This window comes from Tursiops truncatus, chromosome 15 (genome assembly GCF_011762595.2).
Source record: "Tursiops truncatus isolate mTurTru1 chromosome 15, mTurTru1.mat.Y, whole genome shotgun sequence".
NCBI classification, from domain to species: Eukaryota; Metazoa; Chordata; class Mammalia; order Artiodactyla; family Delphinidae; genus Tursiops; species Tursiops truncatus.
In genome coordinates this window covers 15,570,483-15,593,680 of record NC_047048.1, presented here as the reverse complement: position 1 = coordinate 15,593,680, position 23,198 = coordinate 15,570,483, and the positions used below count along the sequence as shown (strand labels likewise).

Sequence of the window (23,198 nt, the reverse complement as noted above, 5' to 3'; positions counted from 1 at the left end):
TTCTTGCAGAAGCGACAAGGTGGACAATGTCTAGCCCTCTCAAAGCTTCAACCAGGCAGAGGGAGCGGCGGGCCTAAGGACATGGGGAGGAGGAGGGGAAGAAAGTTGGTGCCCACCAACTCCAGTTCCTCATCTCCCATTGCCTCTCACCCCTTTCACTCACAGCTTCCAGGCTCACGCTCTCCTGGGCTGCTCTCCTGCATGCCTGTCTAGTTGCTAAATCCCTAGAGAATGAAAGGAAGAAAGAACAGCCGCCCACGTCCTCCAGGCTTCCACACACTCTAAGGACCTTTAGTAGTACTAAGCGCTAGAGCCCAGTGAAAACTGCCCAGAGGGACCCTGAGGAGTTGAAGCAGGAAGAAACGGCCAGTCAAACTGGCCCCTGAGGTTTCCACAGGGTGTGTGAAAGGGCGGGCTGGATGGTAATTGTTTTTGCACATAAAAACATGGTTTTAATTTATCCTTAAAATGTATGCTCAACGCCTTTCTCTCTTTGGACGTCTACAACTTGCTTTTTTTTTCTCCTATTTTTTGGCCGCACCACATGGCATGCGGGATCTTAGTTCCGGCACCAGGAATTGTACCCACTGCAGTGGACCTCCAGGGGAATCTGCGCAACTTGCTCCTTTTTAAGGTCACAAGATCCTTTTCTTTAGGCAAGGATGGTGTCCATCCCGGGGCAGTTCCCTTCATTATTGACTTTTGTCCCGTTGGAGGAATTAGGTGATTTTGCACAGCCTCCTCAGCTCTGGACTAACTAGACATCCATGTCTGTTTTGATGCTTTAGTTTGGAATTCCCAGAAAAAGTTTTCAATATCAGAGACGCAGTGTGGAGGAGAGGAAGAGCATGTGCCCTGGAACCAGAGGGATCTGAGTTCAAATCAGACTCTGACATACACTCAGTTCCTATAAAATGGGACAAAGAATAATACTCCCTTCACAGAATTGCCCTAAGGCCATAGAGATAAGGTCTGTAAGTAACCTAGCAAGAAGGTCCTCAATCAATAGCAGCCCTTACTATTGTCTCTACCGTGTTCCTTATTCTTGTGTCACAAAACTGACCCTCTACCGACAGACCTTTTAAAAAAGACAGCAGTAATAATAGTAATAATAATGACGTTGGCTAGCATTTATTGAGCACTTATGTGTCAAGCACACTTTTAAGTGCTTACATGTATTAATTCATTGAATCCTTACAGCAAGCCTTTGAGCTAGCTTGGTTATGTTTGCAGGTAAGAAAGCCAAGGCTCAGAGAGGTGAAATGACCTCAGCCGAGCTGGGATAGAAACCGAGGCAGTTGGGCTTCGCCCTCCTGATCTAGGCACCAGAATCATCAAAACGTCCCCCGGAGTGAGCACCAGGCAACTCAACCCTTCTCAGGGAGCAAGTGTACCAATTCCTCCAGAAGCCGATTTCACTTGCCGGGGCCGAAGGGGTTATTCCCACTGAGAAGCCCGCACCCCGGGTTCCTAGAGCGGCCGCGCTGGGGGCGGGAGGAAAATGCGCTTCCGGCCGTGTCGGGACTCGGGAATCGGGCGGGCTGGCTGCGGGCTGCGGCGCTCGGACCCCGCCTCGGCCTGGGCCTCCCCGCGGGGAGGATGAGCTGCGGACGGGAGGAGGGCTCCAGAAAGCGGGGACTGAGCTGGGGAGGGGAGGGCCGGCCCGCGCAGACCAGGGGCCCACCGGGGTGCGGGGAGTGGGGGGTGGTGCCCCTGAACTTGGCCGCCCCGGAGGCTTGTGGTCTTTCCACCGCAGGCTGGTCCGGGGAGGCGCGGGGCGGGCGGCTGTTTCTCCTGGAAGGGCCAGCAGCCCGGTCGCCCGCCGGGGCCCTCGCCGGCCCCTCCCCGAGACCTCGAACGTTCCAGAGCCCGGGGTAAGACTGCGTTCGCTCGTTCCTCCCCGCTCCCAAGTGCGGCCCCGTCTGCCTCCTGCTTAACGCCCACAACCTACCTGAGAAGCCGGCGGCATCACCCCCATTTTGTAGGCAACTGATTTATAAAGTCAGTTTATAAACGGGCTTGTCCCAGACCCTCAGGGGGCCAGGAGCGGAGCCAGGACCGCGCCGCGGTGCTCTGGCCCGCGGACTCATTACCGGCTCAGCATTCGGGTGGTGGGTTAGCATCACGCTAACTTCTTTCAACTCAGCAGGCCTGAAACCAAGCTGGTTGGCCTTTTCTCTTTGCGAGAGAGCTGGTTCATTCCAAGTCGAGTTGGAACTCCCAGTTATCTTTTCTCCTGCCACCCCCTCTGCTTCCCCCATCTTTTCCTTATCATCTTGTTAGTCTTTGTCTTTTTTTTTTCCCCCAACCTATTTTTCCAGTCCCACTGCCACCATCTTTCAGCTTTCATTGCTGCAAACCTGCGTTGTTGCAGTAACCTTCAATCCTGACTGCTTCCCCTGTTATTTCATATGCCACATCTCCCCACTTTACTCCAGTTGCCCCCAAACCCTTGCATCAAGCCACTCCTCTGTTCAAACAGCCCTTTTAGTCTATCAAACTGGAGTTGTCTATAGGCTCAAGTCAGACCTCTCTAAGCATGGCATTCAAGGCCATTTGAAACTTCACTTCAGCCCATCTTTCTAACCTCATCTCTCTTGGTTCCCTAAATAGAGGTTATAGACTGATAGCTACAGTTGGAAAATGTGTTTCAATGGTCGCAGAATTTCTTTTCAAAATTCAAGTTGGGACTTCCCTGGCGGTCCAGTAGTTAAGACTCCGTGCTTCCAATGCAGGGGGCACAGTTTCCATCCCTGGCCGGGGAACTAGGATCCCATGTGCCACGTGGCACGGCCAAAAAAGAAATAAAATTAACATTTGAGTTGATATTTAACATTGAGAGATTCCATTAAAGAAAAAACCAAACAGGTTTCCAGCTTTCGATCCATCAAAAGAGCTGGAAACAGCAGGCCGAGGTTCTTGCCTCCAGCATCTAGTTTGAACCGAGCAGTGGCTGCCCCCTTTTAGATAGGGCTGTGTTTCCCAGTTCACCCTAGTCCCGTCCACTCCAGAATCCTCCCTGTCTCTGAGCCTGAGGATCAGCTGCTGTGCTTGCACTGATGTTTTTCCTAGAATAGAGAAGTAGGTTTTGGCTCCTGGGTTTCTATCAAAAGGACTCAAATGGAAAGTAAACCCAGAGGGACCTTTGTGTAAAGACAACAGAGAGAGTAAGCTCCCAGCATCCTTCATGCTTTTCCTTTTCTTTCTTGGACCCCATTTCCATTTGAATTTTCCACTTGCCCTACAGGAACCCTCACATCAGCTAGATTGCCTCACAGCCTCTCAGATGAACCGGAGGACCATATCTTTGCAGTATCTTCTCCAGTGAGTAGATTCTATTCAGCAGTATCCTCGGCTTGTTCTCCTATTCTGTGAAACCTTCCCTGACAACCAAACATCCAACCAACCCCATCCGTCTCATCAGCATTCCTGGAAGCCAGGCACTAGGTTAGATGAGTATGACTAAACCACCATCATTTCTCCCTCCCCTGGATTTCTATGGCCGTGCTTGAATCAATGTCTTATACAGCATCTTGCACATGGTAGGCAGTCAATAAATAATTATCAGCTGATAAATGGCCCAGTCACACATGTCTTATCCTCGTGGTTGAACTGTAAGATCTTCGAGGATGGGGTCCAAATTGGATCTATCTTTGCACTGCCCTAGCAACCATTATAGTGCCCGGCACATAGCAGACACGTGGTAATGGCTAAGGAAATAGGTGCCGTAAGGAGGTGCCCCAGACAAGCAATAAATACCGAGTTTCAGTGCAGTCCCATGGCTGGAAGCAGCACCCCTTGCTCCCCCAAGCCCCAGAGGAATGGAGAGGCAGCCCCAGAGAAGAGAGAGCAGAGGCTTACTCAGTCCTGAAAGCCAGGAGCACTTCACAGACCCCTCAACCTGGAGGCTCTGCTCAGGATTCAGCTAAAGCTACATCTAGGATCGAGCTGTATCCATGTGACCTTGTGAGTGAAACCCAACCTGATTCTGATTCTGAATTCCAAGCTCTAGAACAACAACAATGGTTCACATGTACTGAGGCGCCCTCTGAGCCAAGCACTGCCCCTTGCTACACACCCATGGCCTTCCAGCCTCTCCAGGGCCATGGCGTCAATACTGTGAGTATCTCCTCTTCACAGAGAGAAGGCCGAGACTCTAATGCCTGAGTAACTCAGGGCCACATAGTAACAGGCTGGCCAGGAGCTAAGTCCACGTGGGTTGATTCCAGGGCTTCTGAGCTTAGCACTGTGCTCCTTCCAAACATCTGAGGCTCTATTTAATACCAAAGAACTGCACATTTCAGAATGGTTAAGATGGTAAATTTTATGTTGTGTGTATTTTAACTCAATTTTTTTTTCTTTCTTTCTTTCTTCTTTTTCTTCTTTTTTTTGGCTGCACCACGGCATGTGGGATCTTAGTTCCCCAACCAGGGATTGAACCCATGCCCCCTGCATTGGAAGCGTGGAGTCTTAACCACTGGACCACCAGGGAAGTCCCTTAGCTCAGTTATTTAAAAGAAAAAAAAAAAATCTGAGACTGAGGAGGACATTGGGCCAGACCCAGGGACTCAAACAGATAAAAAAAAAGTCCTGCCCTCACAGAGGTTAAATTTTAAGGAAGACAGAAAAGCAAAATAACAAAGTGGGAAGGGGGCTAGGAAGTGTCAGGGTCAGGGAAGTTGTTGCAGTTTTGGAGAAGGAGGCTGGGCGGGGACTTCTCTAAGAAGATGAGTTTTCATGTGAAAGACTGACAGGAAGCAGATGTGTAACAACTGCCTGTCTGCTGCTTCCTTCAAGAACTCGAGAAAGAAGACAACCTAGACCAAGGAAAGCGATTCAGGTGCCATCTGCTATCCTTGAAGTATTCCAGGAGGGGGAAAAGAAAACACAAAAAGTGAAGTTGATTCTTTTCCTTCTCAACATTCCCTTTCGTTTCTTCTCATTTTGCCCTAGATCGTTTCTCACTTCTCCAATCTCCTGCAAGACTCACCTCTATTCTGCCTTGTCCGTCCTTCCTTTCTTTATCCCAGCGCCATCCAGAGTGGCCAAGAAATGAGGTGGCAGAGGAGGGGGTGAGCAGGCGGGCCGGGGAACTAGCATGCTTCCTTCTATTACATGGAGCCTTGCAGAATGTGAAGGGGTGGCAAGAGCAGGAGGCAGGCAACCCTGGAGGTGACACATTTGGAGATTCAGGAAACATCTGCAGGGCCAGATGGCCCAGATCCCCTAAGAGTGAGAGGATTAAACACGCAGAACCTAGGGAAGAAGCAAAGGCACATGTTGGTTGGTTTTAGTTTTGCTTTTTGTATGCCTCTTTTGTTATAACAGCTTAATTGAGGTAGAGTTCACATACTGTATACTTAAAGTGGACAATTCTGTGAATTTTAGTCTAATCACAGAGTTGTGCAACCATCACCATAATTTTAGAACATTTGATCACTCCCCAAATAAACATCCTATCTATCGGGAGTCACTTCTTGTCCGCCGCCTTCCCAATCTCCCCCCTGCCCTTTCACTCCCACCCCTCCCACCTCCCACCCCCTCCACTCTAGGCAACCACTAATGTACTTTCTGTCTCTGTAGATTTGCCTAGGCTGGACATTTTGTATAAATGGCCCACTTTGGTTTTGGTTTTAGTTGGCTTCCCCCCCCCCCCTTTTTTTGGGAAGGTGGGTGGGTGACCACTGAAGAGTCTTAAAAAGGTGAGTTTGGAACATGAGAAGCTCTTCCAAGGAGACAAAGGTGACAGGAAAAGCAGAAGAGGGAAATAACTTGCTTCTGTTTTATTTTTTATTGCTCTATTTCTTCTTTGTTAGTCACCCCAAATGTCAGGAGGAGAGGAATCCTAAGTAAATGAAAGTGGGAAATGCTCCAGATTACATTGTCTGCTTTTATTTCTGTGAACAATTTTTTTAACCTGTTTTAACACAGTTATGCCTTCTCTTTGCCAGCACTGTAAAGTGTAAAGGGACCAATCATGGAGTCAATTCAGGAAACCTGGTTCTTCCCATTAGCAGCCTGACTCAGCTCTTCTCAAAGCTTTTTCTTCTGGGCTTCCCTGGTGGTGCAGTGGTTGGGAGTCCGCCTGCCGATGCAGGGGACGTGGGTTCGTGCCCCGGTCCGGGAAGATCCCACATGCCGCGGAGCGGCTGGGCCCGTGAGCCATGGCCGCTGAGCCTGTGCGTCTGGATGACTATGCTCTGCAACTGGAGAGGCCACAACAGTGAAAGGCCCGCGTACCGCAAAAAAAAAAAAAAAAGTTTTTTCTTCTGTAAAATGAGGGGGTTAAAGATTATTCCACCTCCTCTCCGGCATCATCTCCTGAGCGGCAGGCAGTCAGCCTTTTCCGTATCTGTTGACAGTCCGAATTTCATTTTTAGGTGCCACCCTAGACTCTTTCTCCGTTCCTGGAACTGCTGGGTACAGAAAGTAAGGAGGATGAGAAGATAGCGTCGTAAATTGCTTACAATTTATATAACGGGTCAAATATTTATGAAGAACTTTTATACATGTTACCTGGGCTGTTTCATAGCTAGGAAGGAATAACTAGAAGGGACCTTGGGGAACATCTAGTCCAGTCCCTTCATGCCAGGATGAGGAAACAGGCCCAGAAATAGGATATAACTTGTCTAAGGCCAAACAGCAAGTGAGTGCCATAGCGGGGCACTATTCATTTACACTTGAGGAAGCCAGAGCCCAGAGACTTCCATGAAGAATAGGGCCTGTCAGTCGGGGAAGGCTCCTTGGAGGTCATCTAGAATCCAAAACCTCTTTTAACAGCGGTTTAGAAGAGGTGTCGGCCCCGGCCAGGTTTCTCGGAATTTACTGGACCTGGATCCAGACCTACGGTCTCGCACTGTAGCATGAATGAATGTGATCTTAGGGGTCCCTGCCGGCAGAGGCACCTCTACTTGCGTCGGGCCGGGGCGATTACTCGGGGCGGGGCTCAGGTGTCCTGGCTTTTGAGGTCCCCTTCCCAGGGAGGAGCCTTCAGGATCTCCTCGTAACCCGGCCCGGAGCAGCGGACCGCTTGGGGCGCGGCGCGAGTCCGGGTTGGGGGCGTGGCCCGCAAGCTGCGAACCAATACCAAGCCAGATCGTGAATAAGGGCGGGGTGTACTCGCTCCGCCCATTTTTCCTCAGCTTCCGGAAAGCCGGGCGGTGACCTAGGCAACCGCCCTAGAGTAAAACCCCCCCTTGCCAAAATTGCTTCGTCCGGTCCTTCTTGGCCCAACCAATCGGAAAGTGAAGTCATTTACCGGGGCAAGAGAAAAAAAAGAACGGCGATTTTTGATTGGTTGGTTGATGAGTCGGGTACAATCACTGGCGTGACCCTGGGGCTGGGGAGTGGGACCTCGCCCAGGTTGGAAACCGTGAGCCTGGGACACACACTTTCGAGAAGCTGAGCAGAGAAAGAGCTTTGGTGAACTGAAAATTCCGTGTTTCCAATTCTAAGTAGCTGCTCTCCTAGGTGTGGGCGAAGGTAGTGGGAGACCAAAAACCACCCCATATTGTTAGTTATACTTCTCGGTGGTAGTAGTATTGCGAGGAATACAAACATTTAATGTTTAAATTGAACATCTATTGAACGCCTGCTGGGTGCCAGACACTGGTCTAGGTGCTTGGGCTCAGTGAGCAAACCTGATTATTGCCTTCTTGGAGGTTGTATTCTAACGAGGGGAGATCATACCTTACGTAGTGTGTTAGAAGATGAGACAAGGCTGTGGGGAAAAAAAAAAGTAGAGCAAGGTGGGGGGGGGACTTCCCTGGCGGTCTAGTGGTTAATAAGACTCTGCGCTGCCAACACAGAGGGTGCGGGTTTGATCCCTGGTCGGGGAGCTAAGATCCCACGTGCTACCTGGCCAAAAAAAAAAAAAAAAAAAAAAGTGAAAAGACAGCCTACAGAATGGGAGAAAATGTTTGGAACTCATATATCTGAAGGGACTTGGAGTCATAATAAATAATGAACTCTTACAATTTAACAATAAAAAGATGAATAACACCCCCCCCCCCCAAAATTTAAAAGTAGAGCAAGGTAAGATGGAGCAGGTTGCATCATTAACGAGGTGGCCAGGTTGGACACCAGTGCAAAAGTGAGATCTGAACAAAGAACTGAAGGAGGCAAGACGGTTTGCCAGTGGGCTATCTGGGAGAGTATCCAAGGCAAGAGGGAACATCTGACTGGTATTAGTAAAAAACGGCGAGGAGAAAACTGGCTGGAGCGTGTGAGTGAAGGGAGAGTGGTGGGAAACGATTGAGGGGACAGGGAGTACAGTTCTTACAGGGTCTTGTATGCTTGGCTTTTGCTTTGAAATAGGGAGCCATTGCAGGGTTTCTGGCAGAAGAGTGACATTATGTGACATATTTAAAATAACCCTTCTGGCTGCTGTGTTGGTAATGAATCAAAGATGCAAGGATGGAAGCAAGGAAGTCTGCTAAAAGGTAATTGCAATAATGCATGTTAGGGAATTCCCTGGTGGTCCAGTGGTTAGGACTCCACACTTCTCGGGCTGCCAAGGGCCCAGATTCATCCCTGGTCGGGGGAAATAAGATCCTGCGAGCTGAGCGGCATGGCCAAAAATAAAATAAGGGACTTCCCTGGTTGTCCAGTGGTTAAGACTCGTGCTCCCAATGCAGGGGGCTAGGTTCCATCCCTGGTCAGAGAACTAGATCCTGCATGCCGCAACTAAAGATCCTGCATGCTGCAACTAAGACCCTGTGCAGCCAAATAAATAGACATTAAAATAAAATAAAAGCAGCTTGGTTAAAAAAAAAAAAAGCATGCTAGTGTATAAGAGATGAGGGTAGTTTGGACCAGGGTGGTGGTGGTGTAAGTGGTGAAAAGTGGTCAGATTCTGGATATATTTTGAAGGTAGAGCCCAAAAGGTTTCCCCCAAAATTGGAAATGGGATATGAGATAAAGACAGGAATTAAGAATCACTCTAAGGATTGTGGCCTGAACAACGGAAGGAATCGCCATCAATTGACATAGAAAAGGCGGGGGGTGGACCAGACTTGGGGTCTTGGGAAAAGCAATATTTACAGGTGGAGTTTTTCAATCAGAGAAACACAGGGGTGACCAGAGCACATAACAGGGTTCAGTTAACTTAGTTGAGAGTCAAGAAAGCCTCCTCTCACCTATGTAAGCTACCCCAGTGATCCTCTAATTAATGATGAGGTCATATCAGAATCACTTGGGAAATCTTTTCAATCTAAACCACGGAGGCAATCTTCATTCCCCCAAATCTTGATTATGGTGAGGGGCGGGGGAAGGAGTGGTGCGAGCAGTGGTGTGTGCAGTCAGTCCAGCAAGGAAGACTGAGCTGATAAAACAGAGGGACGGAAGGGTATCTACTCTCTAGTAAAGGGCTCATCTTGTGGAACAACTATTTCCTTCCCCCAAGTTGAAATTTAGCCATGAGGTGACAGGACCAGAGAGAAGCATCCCGTCCAGCCTCTAGAATTTTATTATTTCATTTGCAAAAATCATATAACAATGACATTAATGGGAGACTTCTGGTTAAATATGGTGGTCTGTAAGCACTTTATCTCTGACTTTTCTTAAAACTCCTTTAAAATGAAAGTAAAGACCTTTTCAACAGGTTGAAGTACACAAGACAAAGAGAACTAGAGAGGAAATGAAAGAAGATAAGAGATAAATAATATTTTTTGAAGCTTGAAAGCATAGAACGCTTTCTGGTAAATATGGCAGGCTATTCAGAGCAATCTATTCACTGAAAACAATAAAAATGTGGAATAATAATAATAAATTTTCTTAAAAGTACTGAAGGACAAAGAAGGAATTATCAGACTAAAATTTAGCTGAAAGTGTGAACCCACAGAGGAACTTGAACACAAACTGCTTTTACCCTGAAAGCATTTGCCAAACTAGATGAACTTTAGCATGCTTCACAGAACAGAAATTCAAGCCCTGCGTCTGCCCAGTGCTTACGGAGAGACACCCCCTGCCGAGATCGAACAGGATTAAACCAGGAGCTGGGAGAAGAAACTACTTCTGAGAAGTTGTGATGACAAGCCAGCCCTGGGGTGGATATGTAGCTCCAAATCACCTCACTTGTGTGGTCAAAAGCAAAAACATTAAGCTATAAATTTAAATTGGCTGTCGATTGCCTGTGTTTGGGCACTGGCAGAAGCAAATACAAATTCCCCCAAATAAGTTTTCAAGGAGAATATACGGATAGAAATATCCAGGGATACAGAGAAATAACCAGAAGAAGAAACCAACCTGCAAACATTTCCTATATTGGAATTATCACACCCAAATTATAAAATACCTCTGATTATTATGTTTAAAGAAATAAAACATAGACTTAAAATATCTGCCAGGGAGCAGGAAATAATAACGCCACCAAATGACCAAGCAGACTTGAAAAGAATCAAATAGAACTTTAAAAAATTAAAAGTACAATAACTGACATTAAAAACTCTTAACCACTTCCCTGGTGGCACAGTGGTTAAGAATCTGCCTGCCAATTCAGGAGTTGTTTTCACCTTTTGGTTTGTGACTAGTGCTGCTGTGAACATGGGTATACAAGTAAGCCATGCCTTTTTAACTTCATTCTTCATCAAAAGAACTGTGTGGTGGGCATCTAGTTTTTTGTCCAGCACCCCTCCTTCCTTCTGGTCACAGCCCCTCTTTCACTAGGAATAGAAGAGATTCATGGGGACTAGGTGACTCCTTATCCCCAATTGTGGCCATTTGGTACCATGCTGGACAAACCAGGGGCAGAGCTGAGGAAAGTGAGGTGGAGATACTCTTTGCAGCCTCATTTCCAGCTATTTGGAAATACAACTCTCAGGGAATAAAGCAGACATGAGTAAAAGCATAAGTAAAGTTGGAGAAAGGGGAATTTCCTGGTCCAGTGGTTAGGGCTCCACACTTTCACTGCTAAGGGCACGGGTTCAATCCCTGGTCAGGGAACTAAGATCCCGCAGGCCACGTGGCACGGCCAAAAAGAAAAAATATGTTGGGTAGAGAATGTCCTGATTCCAGATGCTTCTATGGCCCAGGTGTACTCATCTCCGCCTTGTGATCACTTAAGATATCCCAGCATCCTTCTAACCACTCCCCCTTTTGTCTAAGCTAGTACCTTTGGGGTTTATGTCCCTTGCAACCAAAGGGACAAAAACTGACTACTGTGTTCTCTCCACATCCAAATTCCTCCTGTTAGGAGGGAGTGAAGCAGTTTATCTTAGGTCAGATTCTCCTGGAAGCTTAACCTGGGCCAAGGATTAAAGTACAAGTGATAGGGGCTTCCCTGGTGGCGCAGTCGTTGAGAATCTGCTTGCCAGTGCAGGGAACATGGGTTCGATCCCTGGTCTGGGACGATCCCCCATGCAGCGGAGCAACTAGGCCCGTGCACCACAACTACTGAGCCTGTGCTCTAGAACCCGCGAGCCACAGCTACTGAGCCCACGTGCCACAAGTACTGAGCCCACGTGCCACAAGTACTGAAGCCCACGTGCCTAGAACCCATGCTGCACAACAAGAGAAGCCACCACAATGAGAAACCTGCGCACCGCAGCAAAGAGTAGCCCCCGCTTGATGCAACTAAAGAAAGCCCGCGTGCAGCAACGAAGACCCAATGCAGCCAACATAAATAAATAAAGTACAAGTGATGTATTAAGGAAGTGTTCCCAGGAAAAAACAGTAAGGGAGTGAGGTAGGCAGGTTAGCAAGTGTGTTAGCAGCTCTGGGATATAAATAACACCTTAGAGTTTGTCCTACTTCAGGCCAAGCAGCTGGGCTTTTGTACTTCACACAAGTCTTTGGCTATAAGCCCCCTTGGGGGAGGGAGGGCATGGTGACATGCAAGTTCCCATGGGGAAAGTGGCTCCAGCATTGAGGGCAAGCATCTGAAGGTGGCAGGTGGAAGCTATTGACAGGAATCCTACAGCGTTCCAGCTCACAGCACTGGTGGAAGGGATGTGAGGCTCTGAGGGCTGGACAGTAGTGTTCAATACAACATCCAGGGAAGGCTGGGTCCTCCCCCTCTTCTCCCGTCCTACCTGCCCTCCCCACCCCCACATTAGTGGCAGCAGGCCACTGACACTCACCCAGTGATCCCACCATCAAAGCCAAAGTGTGTCACTGCATTTGCATGCTGGGAAGTTGTCAGCTTTTTTTTTTCTTCCTGTTTTCCACAATGCCTCCTGGCTGCATGGCGCCGCTTGCAGGATCTTAGTTTCCCCCACCAGGGATTGAATACTCGCCCCTTGGCAGTGAAAGCGTGGAGTCATAACCACTGGACCGCCAGGGAATTCCCCACAATGTCTTCTAAAGTTCTGCATGAAGAAGCATTCTGTTTACCAAATGTTTACTGGATGGAGAAAAAGAAAGAGGTTCCCAGAGACCTTTTCTCCACAACAGAGGCCTCGAATGCCAGGAATGGTCAGCCAGGCAACATAACAGTGATTGTAGCAGTGAATTCTGGCTTTATTGAGCACTTACCTTGTGCCAAGCAGCATTCTAAATGCTTTCTATTCATCATCTCATTTAATCCAACAACTATACAAGGGACAAGGGAAATACCATTTTTTTTTTTAAAAATTGCAGGGCCAAGCAAAGAGAAGAGACAGCTTGTGCTTAAAAAACCCAAACTTGGAAATACCATTACTAGCCCCATTTTGCAGATAAGGAATCTAAGCTGAGAGATGGTGGAGCTGGGGTGTGAATCCAGGCTGTCTTGAGTCCAGAATGCGAGCTCTTGACCTCACTCTCTAAAGGTATACTTGCACAACATTGTAACTCAACTGTACTTCAATAAAAAGTAAAATCAAATTAAAAAAAATAAAAGGTATGCTTCACAGTGAAGGGGTTTAATTCTTATGTGTTAAATAACAACAAAGATCCATGCAATCAAATATTTCATAATACAAGAAGAAACATGAGAGACACTTTTATTGGAAATATCCTAACACGTTTTCCAAACAAATAATCAAAAAATAAATAAGGACATAAAAGATAGGAACATATAAATTTTTGACCCTGAAAACAGTGTACCTTCATTTCAAGTTTCATGGACAGTGATAAAATTCAATAAATATTAAGCTACAGAGAATATTTTGGTAAATTTTGAAAAGTGGGAATTCTAGAAGTCAGTCTCGGATCAAAATGCAGTAGAACTAACAATAACATAAAACACACCACTCAGAAATTGAAAAACATAAATAACATCTCAAAGTACCCTTAGGACAAGAAGTAAATCAAGGATAAAAAGCAACCTATTTAGAAAATAATAATTTTTAAAAAAGGATACAGTCAGAGCTATCTGCAGAGGCATAATTAATAGCATTAAATACTTTTAGTGTCAAAAAGAGAAAAATAAAACAAATGAATGAAGCATGCAAGTTGAGATTTTTGGAAAAGAGTATAAAACACTCCCCCACCCCCAAAATGGGAAAGGAAATATTTGAAATAGAAAACAGAAAAAATGAATATGCCCAGAAGCCTGAGTAGGAGAGATGTGCCTTCTGACCTGTGGACAGAGAAGTATGTTGCTGTGCTCCATGTGAACTTGGTCCTCTGACGTGTGTCCTCAGACCTCCCCCGCTTCTCGCTGTCCCACTCTGCCTGATATACTCATCTGCTCCCGAGGCCTCAGCTCCCTCCAGCCCCTTTCTGTGTCAGCGCGCTTCTTGTGCGCGCTGTGCCTCTACGGCAGCATCTGCCCGTGCCCTACAATAAATTCTCTCCACTTGTGGCTCCCTTTCTAGCAGACGTGACGTCTTCAGAACAGGAACCATGTCCTCCTCATCGTTGTCGTAGCCTCGGGCCTGGGATGTGGTGGGTCTTGCTGAATGGAAGAATGAGCGGGTGGGCTCAAGCACTGATTCCTGAGTTGCATTTGGTCCCAAGTTGCTTCTGTCCCCAGTGCCCAGCCCCAAGCCCCAAGCCAATGTCACGAGGCCTGGTATGAATTATTCCAACAGTCAGAGAACTAACAATGGAGGATCTGCCTAACAGGATATTTATGCAACCAATAACGACTGTGTTGACAATGTCAATAAAATATGAGGACGCAGGACTTTGATTTTTTTTATTTCCTCTTTTCCACAGAATAATCCTCTACCCTCAAGGCCTGATTCAAATGCCGCCTTCTCAGGGGACCTTTCCTGATTTCTCCAACTAGAAACAATCTTGCCTTTCCTGGGCTTCCAGAGCATCTGCCCCTCCCTCTGGCCTCTTAAAATGTCCGCTTTTGGTTGTTTGTGTCCCCATCCAAACAGGTACCGACACCCTTTGGGCAGAACTGCAGGTCCCCTGCACAGCACCACCCCTGCTAAGGAGAGGATGCACTGAGATGTTCTTCCAGACGCGACCCACCTCCCCCTGCATGTGTGGGCGTGGGGAGGGGACGACATACAGGTTTAAATGGGCAGTTGCCCAGGGGGCAGAGACCACGCTAAACTCAAAGCAGGCCGGGTCAGAGGATCACGGTCCCTAAACAGACTCTCACAAACCTCAGAGACCATCCCCTGCACACCTACACTTCGCCTGGCTCAAAAGGTTCAAACCCCCCGCCCCCCCCAAAAATAGCCTCCAGCCAAAATGAGGCAAGGAGATGGGGGTTTGCTGTCACATTACCTGGGACTGATAAGTGCAGCTGGGGCAGATGTTCGGTTCATCTTTTTTTGTGCCCAGATGGACAAGGAGAGGGCATTTAGGTGCAGGTGGCCACCTGAGCAAGTTCCAGTGGCAAAAGAGAAACCGATTTACTTTAGAAAGAACCGTAGCATTAGCTACTGTCATGACCTTCCAAATCATCCCCGCTTGGCTCTCAGAACGATCTTTCTAAAACTCAAATCATTCCCTGTCACTCACTTCCCTACTCAGAACCCTTCAATGCTTTCCCAGAGCCTTCAGGATTTGGCCTGACATTCCAGGCTCCATGGGATCTGACCCCACAGACCCGTCCATTGCCATCTCCTGCCGCGCACCTCCAGACCTCTAAACAGTGAACTCCCTCAGGATTTCCCTGCCTGATCCCTCTCTCTCCTCTACACTTCCCTCTCACAGCATTTCATCCAGGACCATGGATTCAGAAATCATCCATCTGTGGCAGTCCTAAATTTTCTTCTGGTTTGGACTTCTCTCATCAGCTGCAGAACAATATATCCAACTGTCTACTTGACTCCTTCGCTCAGATGTCAAAGACATCTCAAACTCAACTGTCTAAAATACCCATCCCACCCGACCCCCTCACTCTGCTTGTCTTTCCCACGTCAGTAAACGACTCCACCATCCCTGCAGCCACTTCGGTCACTCCTGACTTCTCCCTCTCTGACCTCTCACACATTCACCCCCCATCTGCACCCACTAAGTCCTGCTGATTCTACCACCAAAGTTCCTCCAACGTCCATCCATTCTCTCCATCCAATATGTCACCGCCCCAGTCTAAGCCACGTTTCCCTCCTCAACTACACAAGAGCTTCCCATCAGGTCTCCCTATGTCTGTGCCCCTACGACACACTGTCACACAATAAAAGGTGGTCATATGTGCAAACAGAATCATGCTACTCCACTGAAGTGGGGATAAAAACCAGGCTTCTAGTTTTACAGGGCTCCCACTGCCCAAATCTGGAGCAATTTGAGCACCAAAATAAGTAAGGTTAATAACTACAAAACTATTGGAAAATAATATAAATCTCAAAGTCCCTACTACTAATAAATATTAAATAAGTAGGCAGAAGAGTGTCAAGTGGAGGGAGTCCTGGAGTTGAAGTCATCATTTTGTAACCATCGTAATAAAGACTGATCTGATTCAGGCAAGAATCATGAAGAGATAGTCAATCTCACCTATTTAATAATCTATGGAATAGGGTAGCTGCATGGTTGTAATGTATCGCCCTGACGGCTTATCAGTTATGAGGGAAAAATTTTAACTAGAGATTGGAGAAATCAGACAAAATCACTAAGGAGTAGACAGACATTGTGTGCCTCTTGCTGTCACACTGAGAAGGATACGACAACATTTATGCAGTCTTCCGGACAACATTTATGCAGTCTTCCGGCTGGGATTTCTTAACCCATATATGATAATGAAGAAACAGGAGACAAAGCTCAAATGAGGAACATTCTATTAAAGGGGAAGACGGCATTTTTCTACCATGTCAATGTCATAAGAGACAAAGGCTAACTATTCCAGATTAAAGGAGACTAAAGAGAAATGACAACTTAATGCAATACATCGTTTCTAGCCTGGATTCTGGACTAGAGGGGAAAATACTACATCAAGGATATTATTGAGACAATTGACAAAGTGAATGGTAAATTAGGTACCATATTGCATCAGTGTTAAATTTAGTGAAGTGGATAACTGTACTGCACTGGGGCAGGAAATTCTAAGAATTTAAGGGTAAGAGAACAAGATGTATGCAACTTATTCTCAAATAGTTCAGAATAAAAGTCACATGTATATACTACATATAGAGGGAGAACAAGTAATTTTTAACAGATGAGTTTGGAGTAGAGGACATACGGATGCCCTTCGTACTTTTCTGTAACTTCAAAATTATTTCCAAATAAAAAGTTAAACCAAAAAATCCAGGCTCCTTACCATGGCCCACAAGGCACCTGCCACCGTCCCCAGCCAACCAGGCCAGTCTTGTCTTGCCCACATGCCCCAGCATACTCAGAGCCATAGACACGAGTTGCCTTTCAGTTTTCCCAACACACCGCATTCTTGTCCACCTCTGGGTCTTTGTGTGTGTACCTACGGTTGCTTCTATGTGGAATTCTCTTCCCTCAACTCAGTTCTCAGGAATATAGTAATTGCCACTTTCTCCAAATGGCCTTTGACCCCCTCCCCCCACCCAATATAGATTTACCACGTTCTTTTTTTTTTTTTTTTTTTTTTGGAGCAGAGAAAGTTTTATTTGGGAAGGACCAAATAAGGAGAATGGGCATCTCATGCTTAAAAGACCTGAACTCCCTGATGGTCTTCAAGGAAATTTTAAAAGGCAAATTTTGCGGGGAGGCCTGCATGGTGCATAACTTTTTTCTCATTGGTTGGGTGTGAGGTAACAGGACGGTGTTCCAGGAAGCTTAATCATCAGCCTTTCTGATTCCAACCAGTCTGGGATTACCACGTTCTTTCATAGCACCCTGAACGTTTCCTTCATGATACTTGTCACAGTTTGTAAGAGCTGGTATTTGGGGAGGATTGCTTGAGGTCCGTCTTCTCTAGTGGCCTGAAAGCTCCCTGAAGCCAGGGATCCTGTCTGTTTCATTCATGATTGTGCCCTCGACCCCTGCTATTAGACCAGGCGCACTGCCAGGCACTTAGCAGACAGCTGATTAAACAATGCATTCTACCCTCCAAGTTCACCGCCAAACCCATGGCAGCTCTCAAAGGACACACCCCACAGTCCCTCTCCAGCCCCAAGAACTGACTCAAGAGGCTTTATCTAGGAAGACTTCTAGGGTTCCTCACCACTACACCAGTATTTGAAACTAGGAGGCCATGGTAAGGAGGAAGGGGAACTCAGGAGGCGAGGCATGTTAAGGGGGAGAGGATGAATTTGGTTGGGAGGCTGGAATGTCAGAGGGGACATCAAGGAGGCAGTTGGCTGGATTGAGCTGGTGCTCAGAGGGGCAGTCTGGATTAGAAGGAGAGACGGGGAATTCCCTGGCGGTCCAGTGGTTAGGACTCTGTGCGTTCACTGCCGAGGGCCCAGGTTCGATCCCTGGTCAGGGAACTAAGATCCCACAAATCGCATGATGCAGCCAAAGAATTTAAAAAATATAATAAAAAAATAAAAAATAGGAGAGATGACTGGCAGCGGAAACTGTGGGCATAAAGATCTCTCGTAGTCCTGTACAAAAGAAAAGAGTCCAAGGATGGGGCCCAGAAAACCTGGACTTAAGGGCTAAGCAGAGAAAAACATCCCTGGAAGCAAAGAAACAGTGTCCAGAAAAGTAGGCATCGTATGGGGAGAGAGAGTTGTTACAGAAGGCAAGAGAGGAGGCCACTTGAGGCACTAAATCCTGTAGGTCTGTGTTTCCTTCTTCCTTGTTCAAGCTCAGCATCTGGCACCCGGTGAGTTGAGGAAGCCTGGCGGAGGCTAAGCGTTTGGACTTGGTCTGAATCTTGACTCCACAACATATAGGCTATGTGACTTTGGGCGATGGACTTAACTTTCCCAGACTCCAAGCCCTCAGCTACAGAACGGGAGTAACGCTAGCATTTACTTTATGGGGCTGCTGTCAGGATTACACAAGATCATCTTTGCAGAGCCCTTTGATTCATGTTTTGTCCACAGTCTAAGAATGAATGAGCATCATAAGTGCACACATGGCAGGAGCGGGATGCACTGGTTCCAGCTTATAGAATTGTTTCCTAAGTTCAGCCAATAAGAGGGCTTCAGACAACAGTCAAACAGCCCCTCACCACCTTCTATCACACGCCCCCTTCTCTTGATTTGATCCCTATTAAACCAACCTATGGTGGGCAGGCTCTGTTAAATATTGTCCTTTCTCCAAAGCTTCCTTCTGAAAACTGGCTTTCCCCAAAGTGTGCCCACAGTCAGATGATGCTGGAGTTTGCCTACCTGATTGCAACTAAACCTTCTTTCCCAGGTAACCATGGTGACACTGCCTCCTCAACACAGCTACCTTCTGTGGGTACAGGTAGGTATTCTTGGGCTCCTTACTGGGAGAAACCACTGACGTCTGCCAGGAGCTTCTGGCCATCTCATCTCTGAAGGAAAGGGAAGTGTGTGGATGACCATTTCACAGCTTAGAAAGCACTTCCACAATATAACCTCCCTTTCATCCTCACAACTGCCCTGTGAGGTAGTAGATACAGCAGATAATAACTATACTGGTCCACACGCATCAAGGATTCACAATGTACCATGCTCTGTGTTAAGTGTTTTTATAGGTGATCTCATTTGAACTCACCAAAATCCTATGAAATGGGTTCAATCAGTTTTTCCATTTTACAGAAGAGAAAAAATGGGGCTCAGAGTGGTTAGACCTTGCCCCAGATCAAAGAGGTAGTAAGCAGTAGATTCAAACCTCAGACTGTCTGACTCCAAAGCCACACTTTTAACCCTTCTTCAGTACCGCCTCACAAAGCAAGCAAGTTATTTCGCAGGTAGCATTCTATCCATTAGATTGAAGCTCAGAGAGGTAAAGTGACTTGCCCAAGGTCTCACAACCAGGAACTGGCAGAGCTGGAATCCATAATTGGATCTTCTGACTCTGAGGTTCCTGAAACCATGAAACTTCAGTGACTGGGCTTTATGCTATACAGGATAATTATTTCTGCAGCATATTTGCCTTGCCAACCCTACTCAGCTCAGAAGAGTATTTTGATGCAGGAAGTCCTTCCCGACCATTTTCAGGAAATTTGTGTTTTTGTTTTGGCTGCACCCTGCAGCATGCAAAACTTCCAGGGAAGTCCTGAAATTTGTGTTTTTCTGAATCCCAAAAACAATCAGTCAAGAAATTGGGGGCTTCCCTGGTGGCGCAGGGGTTGAGAGTCCGCCTGCCGATGTAGGGGACACGGGTTCCTGCCCTGGTCCGGGAAGATCCCACATGCCGCGGAGCGGCTGGGCCCGTGAGCCATGGCCGCTGGGCCTGCGCGTCCGGAGCCTGTGCTCTGCAACGGGAGAGGCCACAGCAGTGAGAGGCCCGCGTACCGCAAAAAAAAAAAAAAAAAAAATTGGGAAAACAGGAAAAACTATTATAATTCTCCTGTGAGAACGAATGCTTAACAATAAACATCGAGGAATTCCTGGTTTGAAGGAATACACTGATGTCAAGTAAAAAGCACGGCACAAGAATGAAACGCTGACAGAGTCCAAGGTTAAGGTAGACATTTCTGGAACTTGGGACCGAAGTACATAGGAGATAAGTGATCACAACTAATCAGTCTTTTTTTTGTAGCTGTTGCCATGTAAAAAACGTATTCGTGGGAATTCCCTGGTGGTCCAGTGATTAGGACCCCACGCTTTCACTGCTGAGGGCCTGGGTTCGATCCCTGGTCAGGGAACTAGGATCCCACAAGCCACCACAAACAAACAAATAAAAAAACGTATTCGTGGCCCTACTTGTTGTTAACAGTGAGTCATTCTCACAGATTAAAATATTAACCTGTTTATATGTATTGTATATCTTATACAAATCCTATGAATGATGTTCTGAGAAGTAAAAAGTTTTAGAAACAAGTCCTTAAATTGGCAATTTCAACACATGGTTCTGTGTAGTGTAGTTGATCTTGTTGAAGGTTTAAACATTTTGTTATCCAAATACTACCCAGTAATATTCTCTGGTATTTTCCTGGTTTTGAATATTTGCTATAGCCTACAGTTCTTTGTAACTACCACTAAATGTTTATTTCTTATTTATTAAAAAAATATAGAAAGTTATGAAAAATACAGAATAACATGACTTCAGGAATTCCTAAGAATTCCCATTTTTCAATCCCCAATCCTAGATTGATATGTGTTGGGAATTTAGAAACCTTAGCCCAGAGAAACTCGATGACCTTCCTAAGCAATTCAGTGGGATGGCAAACTGGGGAGAGGCCATCTTTCTTGGCCTCCAGGAAGGTTCCACACAGAAGCTGGCCCTGCAGCAGAGCTTCCCTGGTCAACATCCCTCCAAAGGCAGAGGTCTGAGAAGAGGGTGGTTCAGGGAGTCGGGGGCTGAGCCTGAAGCCTTGACCTTGGCATATGGAATATCTCCGGCGTCTCAAGTTGCATTTCAATCTTGGCACAAATATTCACTTTCATTCCTGGGAGTATCTGCTCACTTTAGTATAAAAAGTGTTTTATGTAATTATCACGAGAAAAATGAATGCTTCATACGTAGATGTCCTGTCAAACCTGCACCCTTCACTCGTGTACCGGCAGGAGAAGCAGTGCTGTGGGGCGGGCTGTGGAGTCAGGCAGGCAGACCTGGGTCTGAAGCCGGTTCTGCCACATACTGGCCGTGTGACTTTGGGCCGGTCCCTTAACCTCTCTGAGACTTAGTTTCTCCTTCTGTAAAATGCTGATAATGAGAACCCCAATGGCACAGGAGTGTGGTGAGGATTGAATGAGGTCATTCCCATAAATCACAAAGCCTGGCACGGAGTAAGCCCTCAACCAATGGGAGACGTGATTATTTCGTAGTACGACGGGCCCAGCAGTGGAGTGGGCAAGCAAGAACTCGGTGACGTCCATTGGAACCGCGCAAAGGGCTCACTTGCCCCGGGCCTTCTCCAGGTGGGGTCTGCTGGGGGCGGCTCAGAAGCTTTGTGAGCTCCCCGCCAGCCAGCCCAGGCCACCTTCCGCATCCCCACGTGGGCGAGGCGGGCGCCTGGGCGGGAAGGCTTCCGGCCCCCGGGGGCCCCGCCGGGAGGTCTTGCTGCAGATCCTCCAGGGATCAACGGAACCCACCCGCAGGCGGGGCATCCGTAGGCCTTCGGGGAGGCAGTAGGGAGGGGGTGGAGAGATGCGCGTGTGACGCAGGGTCTCTGCGCTTGTGCTGCCTCCCTGGGCCTCGGCCGGAGGCTGGCGGAGGCCCGGGCGCTTCCCGTGCAGCCCCTCCCGGGGTGGAGGCCGGGCGCGCACCCAGCACTCCGGACCCTCTGGCTGCGATGCGTCCTCAGGCGCTCGATGTGGTACGATTGTGCCCGAAGCCCTTCCCACACTTGGGGTGTGGTCGAGCCCGCTCTGAGCGGGTGTCAGTGGCAAGCCAGATGGGTGCTATGGCCTTAGGTTCGGGTCAGGCTGGGGCCACTCGCCCTCGATGATCCCGCGGTGGCTGTGGAGCTGGGAAGCTCTCTGCACCCTCGGGGGGCACGGGTGGGTGGCTGGATCTTGGGGCGGCCAAGGGAAGCCTAAGGGCCTCACCTTGCCTGGGGAGCCGGCTCACCTCCCCTTCCCCTGGGGGGTCGTCCTCGGTGCCCTCGGGGCCTTGCTTCCTCCCACGGGAGCTCTGGGATCCTGAGGCACCGCAGAACTGGGCCGGGCGTTTGTCCGGAGGCCCCTCCTGGGAAGGAGCCGCCTGAGGGGCTCTGTTTTCAGGCCTTTCTCGTGGAGGGCTCTCCTGGTCATCCTCACTCCTGAATCCTGCAGTGAAGAAAGAAGAAGCTGTAGTGTTTTCTCTTCTCCTCAACCCAGCCAAGACCAGGAAGACCCTGCCTTGGGAGTTCTAAATGGGGCAACTTGGTGGAAAGTCTTTGTAAACGATGTATTTCTGACAGCGGGCAGAGGTGGAGGCTGGGCCCTGTGGGAGCTCAGTTTCTGAAATTTGATAGAGCCGGGCAGGTCTACACTTATTTGCAGTGATTTCAGGCAAGTTACATAACTTCTTACAAAGTCTTAGTTTGTTCAGCTATCGGGTGGGGATAATAGTAAGGGCAGCATCATGGTAGCTACAGACTGTCAGGAAGGCAGGGCACAGTAGCGATATGTTAAATTGGAAAGATCGATATAAACCTGTAATGGGGACTTCCCTGGCGGTCCAGTGACTAGCACTCCACACTTTCACTGCCGAAGGCCCCGGTTAGTCCTTGGTTGGGGAACTAAGATCCCACAAGCTGCCCCGCACAGCAAAGAACAAAAACAAAAAACAAAACAAACAAAAACCAAAAAACCTGTACCTGAAAGAACACTTCTTTCTACCAGGTGAGGTCCAGTACCCCGCTACTAACTCTCATGTATACCCCTAATGCCCAGATGTTGGTGTCATATTATTTACCATTAAAATAACCAGGAGTCCTAGGAGGGTAGTGGATTCCATTTCTTTTTTTTTTTTTTTTTTTAGTGGATTCCATTTCTTGATACAAGAAAAATCAGGATGGGTCTACAAACATCCTGTTGAGGCCAGAAAGCAAGGATATTTTCAAGGATGTCAGGGGTAGTGTTACAAAGAGAAAGACACTAAGTAAATGGACGGCCATTGTCCAACCTGTAACGATTTGAGCACCCTAAAAAATATGACGATCGTTATGCTTAAGGGAAATATCTGGGAAAGGCTGTGAGACCCTAAGCTACCCCAAAGTATAGTTAATATCAAGTCTTCAAAAAGGTAGTTGTACTGCCTTTCTTAGATAAAGAAACGTGATGAGAATAGATATGTATAATCTTGATGCTTTTTATAAGTAGGAGAGTGTTAATATATGGAAATTTTGTTTCTTCTATTCTTCCCCTATTTATAAGGCATAAATATGAACTCATTCC

The 23,198-nt window shown here is 47.5% G+C and overlaps 1 protein-coding gene and 1 long non-coding RNA gene across 7 annotated transcripts in view; one reads left to right on the top strand and one right to left on the bottom strand.

Moving 5' to 3' along the window:
* The first annotated feature begins 1,522 nt into the window (after window positions 1–1,522).
* Window positions 1,523–12,757, top strand: LOC109547708 (uncharacterized). Its single transcript, XR_002173643.2, has 3 exons — window positions 1,523–1,874; window positions 3,248–8,441; window positions 12,577–12,757. It is a non-coding gene; the product is annotated as an uncharacterized lncRNA (long non-coding RNA).
* The window catches only part of BCL7C (BAF chromatin remodeling complex subunit BCL7C), a 48,426-nt gene continuing 31,004 nt past the window's right edge, over window positions 5,777–23,198 (bottom strand). For 3 of the 6 annotated variants that reach the window (XM_073792106.1, XM_073792111.1, XM_073792109.1), the window contains 2 exons: window positions 21,889–22,085; window positions 5,777–6,416 (listed from right to left, as the gene is read on the bottom strand). In XM_073792106.1, the coding sequence (XP_073648207.1) occupies window positions 6,389–6,416; window positions 21,889–22,085 (225 nt within the window). In that variant the 3' untranslated portion in view covers window positions 5,777–6,388. Of the gene's footprint in view, window positions 6,417–12,904; window positions 22,086–23,198 lie in introns of those variants that run through there. The other 3 variants (XM_073792107.1, XM_073792108.1, XM_033839933.2) reach the window with 3 other exon arrangements.